Source organism: Bactrocera latifrons, unplaced genomic scaffold (assembly GCF_001853355.1).
Source record: "Bactrocera latifrons isolate USDA-ARS-PBARC rearing strain unplaced genomic scaffold, ASM185335v1 scaffold_2, whole genome shotgun sequence".
Taxonomy (NCBI): Eukaryota; Metazoa; Arthropoda; class Insecta; order Diptera; family Tephritidae; genus Bactrocera; species Bactrocera latifrons.
Window position 1 is genome coordinate 1,725,669 of NW_017535518.1, and position 11,259 is coordinate 1,736,927.

Sequence of the window (11,259 nt, forward strand, 5' to 3'; positions counted from 1 at the left end):
TTTTGAATAGGCGTTTTATGTTTTGATGCCTGAGGAAGCGAAGCGGTAGAACATTTCGAAAAACTTTGTATTTCTTTGACCCAGTAGGATCTTCAGAACCGAAGAAAAAGGTGTCTTATGGTAGAGAAACCTCTTTCTATTTAATATTATTTCAAACTGAAAAACCAAAAGTTTTTATTGCTACGAAAGATGAGTGCAGGAAAGGATCGAAGGACTGGTCAAAATGTTGGTTTTGCACAAAATGGCGGTTTCAAAAAAAATGGTTTTTGTTTTTTGTCAATTTAGACTTCAGAGCGGCTTTAAAAGCCTTCCGTATTTTGCAGAAATCGTATACCTTTGTTTGCTCTTTGACAAATAGTTCGACGAGTCCAGATATTTCGGAGAAGTTTTCTTTAGCGATTCTCTTTCGAGAAAAACGCATTTAAAATTTCGGGAGTCGATTATCTACAAAATCAGTTAACAAGTGAATAAAACATATATTATTATTATCGAAAATCACTTTAATGTTTTTCAAAATATACTCTATTAAGATCTATACACTATTGCAAGCGTCATCTCTAACTTAGGTATCTCCAAAACATACTTTCCGAACCCATCAACCGATAGCTCATAAGATAATCTTGCAATATCAGTTTGTGTGTATATACATATAATCGATATATATGCATAAAAAAAATCGATTTTACAAATTTTATATTCTCAAGTGGATATACGTATAACAAATTAAGATAAGTATATTTCTTCAGCTGAGAACTTGGTCTAATTTAATTCCTTACCTTTTGGATGTAGGTACTTCAAGTACTTTATAAACTAATATATATTTCACTCCATACATGATAGTTCACTGCTTTAGAACTTGCAACCTAATGCAAGTAAAAAAGTAACCTTGTAAACAATTGGCCTACATTTAGGCGCATATTGTATTGCTTGCATGCCTGATTGATATTTATGCTAGGAGGTGCACTTATTAGCTTAAAACGTTAGTAATACCACTGAATAAGCACTGTAAAATAATGTGGTTGCCAATATCATACACATAAATATGTTTACTGCTGAAAACTACCTTCAATATTATCTAATAGACTGACTAGGCGAAATTGTGCAAACATAAAGTTGAAGTTATTGCAAAAACAATCATTATATTCCGTGAATTTGGGTTAAATGAAAACCAAATTCAACTGTCATAATCAGTAAGCTATTCATCCATTAGAGATTTCAGATACATTAGTATATATTAGTACACAGGGTGATTCGTAGACTTGTGATTGATAAAATTTTACTCCATTTATTTTTTATACCAAATAATGTGCAGCATTAAATACAACGCTTTTTGCGTAAAATAATTTCTGCGAATATTTCACTACTTATATAGCTTCTCCGCTTTCAAATTTCAGGAAGTACCCTGTACTGTAATAATTAAATGGCAGGCTAGGCTGCCAGCTATAAGCGTATATTTGTGGTGAATAAGCTTAAGATAGCAGACAAAGTAAATTATATTGAACATTTTAACAGATTGAGCTTAAAGCGCCTATAATTACCTATAACTACATAACTGTTTAGCTTTAATCAGCCTAATAATGTGCTAAGATAAATAAAAGGATATCTGCGTGTACAAATCATTTACCTACGAAAATTATCACTACAGTATCTTGTGTGATTGAACCTAAAATTGAAATTAGTACAAATTAGTGTTTGTAAGGAGCCCTCGAGGGTTTTTGGAATATTAGTTAGGCTTAAGCTCTGACCGCAAATACACTATAATCTTAAATTTAAAAATATGAAAATAATTTTTACTTGGAAGTAATACAGTGTGTGGTTTATTGTATGGAGACATAAATACCTAAAAATTGCCTGTTTTTAGGCGTTGATGCATTTTCAGCGAAATATTGATTAAACTAGATAACATTTACCAAAAAAAAATAAATAAATAAAAAAAATTAAATTTAATTAAATTAAAATAAAATAAAATCTAATTCAATTAAATTGAATTCAATTAAAATTTAACTAAGTAGATTATTTAATTAAAATTAAAATAAATTAAATTGAATTATACCGAAGAATTTTAAAGAAAACTTCAAGTTTATATCAAAGAAAATAATCAACAAAAGGCTCTGACTAAGGGCTCTGAGCCGCAGTTAACCAATACCTGAACAGGTCATTATTAGTAAATGCTCGTAAATATAGCTTCTATGTATAAAAACAGATGTTGTGGACTACCTCCAGGCGATGAGATTTCAACTTCAAGAAATAATGTATGTACATAAAAATGCTTTTCAGCTTAGAAACTGAAAACAAAATCCCACCTGCATGATTGAATAGACGTAGCGTCATTAAAAGAAATGGGTTAGCCCATCTATTGGCGAAAGAAGTTAGGGCAAACGGTCTTGTAGTACAGTAAACCTTCTTCGCTGTAGATTCCCATCATTTACGAGATGAGCTGAGAAAACAGGAGAGTTCCAGAAGAAACCGCCACTTACAAAAAGTACTTAGACTTCGACAGCGGAGCTGTTTCGGGGAAATTTCGATACAAAACGATTCAAGAAAATAATCGCTATTTCCAGTAACAGCTTCGGCGTATTTATACTATTCACTGCAGACTACGGAGCCTTCTGCAAATATTAGGGTATTGCTTCACAGATATCTTTCGCTCTTGCGACCGAAAAGCTGTGGCAATAGAGCCCACTCTCCTGATTTTTTCCGCAGTCACAAAAGGAAGGACTCAGACTATCGAGAAATTATATACGGTGAGAGAACACATTGCGACCATTGACATAGAAGCTTTACTAAGCCTCTTTAAATTCGTTAAACGACGCGATGTAATAAAGAAAAAAGGCATAAAAACCACAGATCGCAGATCATTCCTCGATATTCAATCATTACCTCTAAGACTATCCGTAGCGTTCGCATTTGGTCTCGGAAACGTGGTGTAGTGAAATTAACAGCTTATTGCTTAACATTTCTCTCAATTTCGCTATTTTTTTCGGAAAATGTTTACAAATAACAGTAATTTCAATTATAATCCATCTCATTGCAACCAACGAAATAAAGCTCTTACTACACTCGTATTTAATTGCAACATATTTCTCTACACCAAACTAACTTCATTTGCAATTTGCACGATAGACACACTCACACACCTTTCCAACAACAATTTCATTTGCAACACTCAATCACACGCTCATCCACTGCAACCGACCTCTGCGCAGTTACTTAATTCAAAACTCTCTTTCCCCCCGATAGGTTTTTCACCAGCTGGCAACAACGAATTGCCACCTCCGGCACCGCCGCCACATCGCGCACCATTACCGCCAACGACCACCGTCACCTCGACAGCTGCTGGTAATAATAATCTGAACATCAATCTTCCAGAGAATAACAACGGCATTCTGCGTCTTGAAGTTGAGCTACGTGATAAACATGCACCGCGGTACAAGCGCGGCATGGGACGTGGTGTCGGTGGCATCGGTGCAGGACGCGGTCAGGTGGGTGGCGGTGGTGCAGGTGGTCTAGGTGTGGGTGGAAAGCGTGCATCGCCGAGGGTAGCGGATGATAAGAGTGCAATGGTGCCGCTGGAAAAGGTAGGTACATTCAAGGCCTATCTGGCGCCAGTCAGTAAATTGGATTTCAACTCCTAACATATAATATTAAGTATATAAGATAAATATTTTGTACAGCTTTACTTTCCTCTGGAAGTTTGTCTCTGGTAACTTATGCTAGAATCTAAATTTCTAGACATCTTAGGATCCATATTCAAGCTGCTGACGTGGCATCTTAAAAAAATATATGCAAATGCAAATTCGAGTGTAAAAATAAATAACATTTCATTAAATAAGTGACAGTTGCATGCGTGGTTAACCTAACCACATCCGTTTTGCATACTTTCAGGTGCATTAACTCGTAAAGCATTTTCGATTTACAAATAGTGTAATAGTAAAGAAAAAAAAATCAATTTGAATAGTGAAAGTCATTGCAGTGTGGCATACCTTCAGGCGCAATAACGCGTAGCTTATTCTCGTTTGGTACGTAAGAGCAAGCTAAATAATAAAGTCAATTTGTACAGTAAAATTGGTTCAAAATCTATGCGTGCTTATCTCTACCACTTCAGTGTTGCATACATGCAGGCGCATTAGCTCGCCAAGCATTTTTGAATGTCAAATAGTGCAGAAATAAATAATAAAATAAATGTTTATAGTGAAAATGATTCAAAATTTTAATAACACTTATCTTTAACACGTAAGTGTTGTATACGTTCAGGCGCATTAACCAGAAAAATATTTTACATTAGTCAAATGTGGGAAATAAAACATAAAATATATTTGAGTAGCGAAAATTATTCAAAATCTATAAAATAACGTAGACAAGTATTTACTGGAATAGTTTAGTATATAAAAAATTGAGTTTCATGGAAATTTTTATAAAAAAAAATATTTTTTTGGGATGTATAGGTATCTCTGAAAAAATCTCTGTCTAGTTGAGTGTGCGCCACACAATTCACTTATGGGTAAACTGAGAATCTTTTCCCGCAACTCCAACACTGCTAGACAATGCGCATCACGTAAACTTCCTTAAACGCCTAGCGATATGCAACACTGCGTATTTTCCAAATTTATCCAAGCGCAAGTGATTGATTGCAGATTTCTAGCAGCGAGCAATTGATGCGAAATGAGTGCAAAATGGAATGCAATCAAGTGTTTTGTTGCTGTTGTTTGCAGTTAATGCAATTGCAAATGAAATTATTGGGCAATTACTCATTGTCGGCTTAAATAACAAAGCGCATTTTTCGCAAAGACAAGAGAAGTGGGAGAAAAGGGAAAATGAAAAAGCTCGTTTACCTTCTAGTAATGATTCGCTTCTGGTAATGCAACACGCAGTATAGCATGTGACTTTAAAACTTTAAAAGCGCACTCTTCTTCTCACTCATTTTACTCATTTTCTCTGCTATTTCTCGTTCATGCCAATATGCACTTGCTACTAGGTGCTCGAGGAGCTGCTCACCAAACTGGAAATCGTGCATGTCACTTGGACGACTAGTCGCAAAGGCTACTTTCATCACGTTGTCTTTCCACTGCCGTCCGGCGAGCCATGCGAGACGACGCTGCACTGTCTAACTCAGCTGGGCATCGGTACGAAATTAAATTCCAGCGTAAGGTGAGTAATGAAAGAATGCACTGCAACAAAGCACACACATATTCACATACACACATACACACAAAAATCTAAAAATACTATGTAGATGAAAATGGTCAACACAGCAAAGAATGCAAGTAAGGTGAACGCTACAGCAACAAAGTGTAAAATGTGGAGTATTAGAGATAGGATCTTAAGTTGACTGTCCTTTACTTTGGTGTCGCGCTGTCAGTTGGTGGACCAAAATAAGACACAGCGCTGCTTTGCTTAAAGCAGCTTTGAACATCGGATAATAGCGAAAAACACGACAGAGTTTATTTTAAAAAAAGTATGTTTGTGCTTGACTCTTAAGCTGTTGATTAAGTTGTAGGTTGGAAACCCAATAATCGAAATATCACAAATTCTAAAAAAAAAAAAACTCATCAAAAATATACATTATTTTTAAAGACTATTTTATCATACAAAAGTTTACCGAAATTACTTAAAGGCGCAACTCAAAAAATATTTCTATTATATTATATTATATGCCAGCGCCCCTTTATTGCTTTGTAATAAACTTCGGCCCAAAACCCGTCACTGCCACATGCGCACTCAACACTCCACAATAAAAAAAAAACACCATAACACTTTAAAAATCGGATTTCGAAAGGACTCTCGTGCCACTCAAATCACCACTCACCAATTCAACTGCGCAAGAGAATGAACTTGAGAATTTTAAACAGATAACAGTAAGCACTGCGCGTGATAGGTAGAAATGACTGCTTCTAGAGCCTGAGTGGCGATTGCTTTACAGCTAAGTACTCAAGTTAGTAGCAGTTAAGTGCAATCATTTCCTTATTTTCGCGCATTATGTCCATTGTACAGCTGTCAGCTGCCCACTTTCCAGCTTTATCGCCGTTGAAGGTCAACGCGTATACAGGTAATCGAAAAAATCGCATTTTTATAGTGGACAGGCGCACGATTAATGTAGGAGAATGAAATTACATTTTATGCAATTGCGTTTCGGTTGGATAGGATTGCAGGGAGGAGGGGCGCTAGACTGAATTAAATAGGCAAGTGAAAGTCGCACAAGATGTTTGCGCGATGTTTTTATATTTTTTATTATAAATGCATGTGATCTTGATATTCTAAGTTTATTAAAGTGCAGTTAATTCATATTAAAACTAAAATTTTTAAATCAAATAATGTTGAGAATTTAGCTAGGGTTATTTGAAAAACGTCTTTAATCTTATAACAATTGAATCAGAATGACACAGTACCACTAATGCAGTCTCAAAAGATACTTTAGAGATACAAAGAGCGCTGGGAATGAAATGTATCTAATTAGTAATATGATTGAGACCTATGGAAATTTTCTCACTAAGCTACTATGACAACACTTCACATACGATTTTCTTGATTCATGGTCCTATATTCTCCTCTGCTAAGTCAGCAATCACTATTGCCAGTTACCTCGAAAGCAATCTCCCACGCCTTTAGCTTCATCGCGGCATTTTATCTTAACAGATGTAATTGTTTTGAATACCGATTGTGTTCATGTCTCGATAAGTTATCGAAGTCACAACACAGATTGCGCTCTCTTGCCTTCAGCTATGTTCTGGTGAAGTAAGATTTAAAATATGTCACGAAATTTTACTCTCGAATGTGTACATATATAGTTTACTCCTTCTATCCAAATTTCCCTGATCGTATATTAATCATTTTAAAGCTAAATTTATCTTAGGCTTGACGCAAGTATAAAGCTAAAATTAATATACAAATGGAATATCGTAAACGTTTTCTATATGAGTTATTTTCTATTTAGTTTATTATATTTTCTATATGAGTTATAGTTATATTAAACACCTAGCTCATAATTGTATGAAAATTTCAATATACAGTCAACAGCTGATACCCACCCCATTCTCACCTTAGTTAGATAGATGAAAATTCTTCCTTTTTTTTTTTTTTTTGTTTTTGTTTTTTTTTTTTAATAAAAAGGAAGGAAATATATGCTTCCCTAACAACAACAACTACCAATAAATTAGTGAAATGTTCATATAGGAATACATAAATAAAATGGATATAAGACAAAGTTTTTCCTATATTTTTCAAGAATTTTGTATTTTCCTATATTCCTATATTCCTATATTCTTCAGGGTAAACGATAGGAGCGCCATCTGTCAACCAATTTGTGCACAGCAGCTGCTTAAGTCAGTACAACTCCGTAGCAGATTGCGATTTTTACAATAGAAAAAAAAAAATAACGAAAAAAAAATTTCTTTCAAATTTTGGTGCTTGAAAATCGTCAGACAAGTGTTAGAGAGATGGCAAGAGAAATCAACATCTTTCGTCAATTCGCCTGAATGATTTTGGTAGATATTTTTGGTATGAAGCGCGCTCTTGCTCGAACTGTCCCTTTATTATAATTTTTTTTTTTCGAAAAGGGTACCGTAATCATGTCTCTATGGACATGCTTCTTCATGTAAATCGCAATAACACATTTATGGAGAGCACTACCGATGAGACATGGGTTAATGAGTTTGATATGCAAACAAGTCAACACTCATCGGAATGGAGGCGAAAAAACGAGCTGAACAAAATAAAAAAAAAAAAAAATAAAAAAAAAACCACGCCAACCACTCAAAAATTAAGGTGATGACCATTGATTTTTTTGATGTTCGTGGTTTGGTGCATCATGGTTTGTGCCAAAGGGACAGACGATCAATAAGCAGTTCTATTTGTCGTATTGAGGTGTTTCCGTCTGAATATCCATCGAAATGGCCGGAATTGTGGAAGAACCATTCATGGCTTTTATACCAAGATAATGAACCATTGCATTGTGCCACGATTGTGACAGAATTCAAAGCCAAAAACGCAGGAATACCAACGATCCACAACTGCAAATTTAGCTCCATTTGAGTTTTCATGTTACCGAAACAGAAATTGCTGCTCCCTGGTACCCGTTTTCAGTCGATGGAAAAGATAAAATAAAATTCGCTGAAGGAGCTGACCACCAACCCAAAAAGTGCTTGTGAAAATTGCTTCAATGATTTTAAAACTCGTTGGCATAAGTGTATTACATCATGTGGTCTTACTTTGAAGACAACGAAATAAATCATGTACTTTTAATTGGCAAAAGCACAAAAACCAAATTGATAAAAGGAAGTAAAACTATAAGGAATAAAATTTGAAGCTATTAAGCGACCTTTTCTTAATTTTCAGTCACTTCTTTACAGTCAAGTTATATCCCAAAGCATCAGAAAAATATATTTAATAGCTTTGGGGAATGTACCAGTCGTATTGCGTGCCTTGAAGGGCACACCTAGTGTAATAATCCGGAATACGAAATTCTTGATCATTTGTAAAGCTGTAAATATATCTTTATATATAAAAAGTACTTGTCACGTTGTTTGTCCGCAATGGACTCCTAAACTACTAAACCGATATTAATAAAATTTAACACACTTTGCCCAGTTCGAACCAATGTAGAAGATAGGATAGTAAAAATAATTCATAAATAAAAAATACAGTGAAAACTCTATTAAATGGACGCTGTATTAAGTGGGCATCTCCACGAATAACTCCTTGGATTCTTATACCATAAACCCTTTTCGTTTTTGTTCGTAAATAAAATTTTCGCTGTATTGATATAGTTTATTATATGAATAATATTTTAAAATGTATATCACAGCAAGGCGTGGCCGGATTCATTAGTATATATATATATATAAATATATATATWTATATTTCAAATTTAACGCAATGAAAAAATAAAAATAAAATAAGGTAAAAACTTTGATGAAATACAATATATTCTCCCGTTTAGAGAAAAATTTTGCCAAACAAGCTTTTTAAGAGAATTTCACTGTGTCCTATTTATTAAGCTAGCATAGCCAAAGCATTTCACAAAAAAAAAAGCGACCTTTTCTTAATTTTCAGTCACTTCTTTACAGTCAAGTTATATCCCAAAGCATCAGAAAAATATATTTAATAGCTTTGGGGAATGTACCAGTCGTATTGCGTGCCTTGAAAAAAAAAGCGACCTTTTCTTATTTCTGCCATTACAACAACAACATAAAAAAAAAATGTAAAAATAACTTTGCAGTTTTTCAAGCAGATTTTTCCGCCTTCACTCATTTTACGCAAACACACTTCCGCCATTCGCTAGCGAATTGTGCTTTCAACTCATACTTGCTTACAAGTTTTAATTTGATTATTTTTCAGCGCTTTCACATGATTTTTCTTGCCATATTTCTCTTTGCAGCATCATACCATGCAGTGTCACTTACGATGCGCTCACCGATGCTGTCAGCAAGGATGACTACAGGTAAGTTAGATGTCGCATAACAGCGCATGGCCGCTCATACATATATACAAACAAACATGTGTATGCCTGTAGCACCGCCTTTGTTTGCAATTATCATCATTCTGCGCACGCACACACGTGCACATGAGTTTACAGCGTCGCACACAATCAGCAGCATAAAGGCAGTCAGTTGATAGTCTCCGTGAATGCCCATGCACAACATTCTACTAACAGCATATGTGTGTGTACATGCGCTCTTTGGTCAGTTAGTTTACCATAAGTGTTCTGCCTGTCTGCTGCAGCAAAGTCGCTGTCCTCTGCTGTCCCGTCCTGTCAAATTCCGCATAAACACAGCCCACTTGACACACGCTCCGCAGCGCATCGCACGAAAACAACCTTTGGTCAGCTACACACGCTGTGAAAGTATGCTAGTGTGTGTGTGTGCGAGTGCGTTTTTATGCTCTTCAGGTGCCGCCGAACAAAGCGCACTCAGCCTCCTACCCTTTCCTTTTCCCCAAAACACTTGTCGAGTCATTCAAGTGCAGCTTCTCCTGCTGCTTTTGCGAATGCTGCGTTGTTGTACTTGAAAAAGTAGCAAAAGCGCTGTGTTTGCGTCTCGCTTTGTATGTTCGCTTCTATTAACTTCCACCCAGCAGCAGCCACTCCAACCCTCCTTGCCGCCTTCCTTTCCGCAGGGGCGTGTACATACAAATGACAGCATCATTTAGTTTAATTTGCTTTTGTGCATGCCTCATCACTTGTGTGTGCTTTGCCTGCTGTCCGGGAGTACCTGTGCAGGTGCTACGCCGCCGGTAGTTTCATGGGGTTGCAACAGTTGAGTGGCAATGCTGCGTCTGAGTGCCACCAAAGTAACTGCGCATAGCATGTATATATGTATAAGTACGCAGACAAATAGTGGAAGTATATAAACATGTAGTATAAGTATATGTATATATATACATACATATATATAGTTATATGTCCGCAATTTAGTGGCAGTAGCAATAGTAAAATTGTTTCGCTTTTATTATTTCAAGTGCTTCCGTGTTATTTTCTTGTATTTTGATTGCGTTTTGTTTGTCCGTTCTCATTTTCAATTCCCCCATTGGCTATGCCACTATGATTGGAACATCATTGATTCCTGATTGTCCAGCAATAATGTTGTCAATTGAAATGTGCTCAACATAAATGTTTACATTCAATATTTAGATAATCATGGTTAGCGCAGCGATAAAAAGGAGCGCTGCCAGAGCTAAAGTGCATACGTACATTTAGAGATATATTTCACGGTAGTGAGTCGGTGCATTGCTGAACAGGGAATTAAGTTTTTAAAGAAATAAAATTTAAAGAACTTTCTGGACAGGAAGACTTTCGTAAGGACTGTAGAAAAAACTATTTAAATTTATTTTAGGTCAAAAATTTTGGTATTTCTAAGGGTTGTATTGAATTTTGAGTATTTTGACTTAATACTCCTCAATTTTAATAAGTTTGATTATACTTTAAATTATAGCTGCTGTTGTTTATTTATAGAATGACAAATCTGTCTGATCAAATTTGACCCGGAATTAAACTGCCAATACAAACCAAACTGATTTATCGGATGCTAAATCGACATTCCATCTGATCAAAGTTAACCCGGACTTAAACTGTAAACACAAACCAAACTGATTTATAGGATGCCAAATCGACATTCCATCGGATCAAAGTTAACCCGGACTTAACTTGTAAACACAAACCAAACTGATTTACAGGATGCCAAATCAAAATACTGTCTGATCAAATTTGACCCGGACTTAAACTGTAAACACAAACCAAACTGATTTATAGGATGCCAAATCAAAATA

At 35.5% G+C, this 11,259-nt stretch overlaps 2 protein-coding genes across 2 annotated transcripts in view; one reads left to right on the forward strand and one right to left on the reverse strand.

Annotated features, from left to right (window-relative positions):
- Positions 1-11,259, reverse strand: part of LOC108967787 — a 291,336-nt gene that overhangs the window by 198,083 nt on the left and 81,994 nt on the right. The gene's annotated exons all lie outside the window — the stretch shown is intronic.
- The window catches only part of LOC108967929, a 107,940-nt gene that overhangs the window by 20,302 nt on the left and 76,379 nt on the right, over positions 1-11,259 (forward strand). The window contains exons 3-5 of the mRNA XM_018931630.1: positions 3,241-3,578; positions 4,976-5,148; positions 9,374-9,436. Of these exons, the coding sequence (XP_018787175.1) occupies positions 3,241-3,578; positions 4,976-5,148; positions 9,374-9,436 (574 nt within the window). The remainder of the gene's footprint in view (positions 1-3,240; positions 3,579-4,975; positions 5,149-9,373; positions 9,437-11,259) is intronic.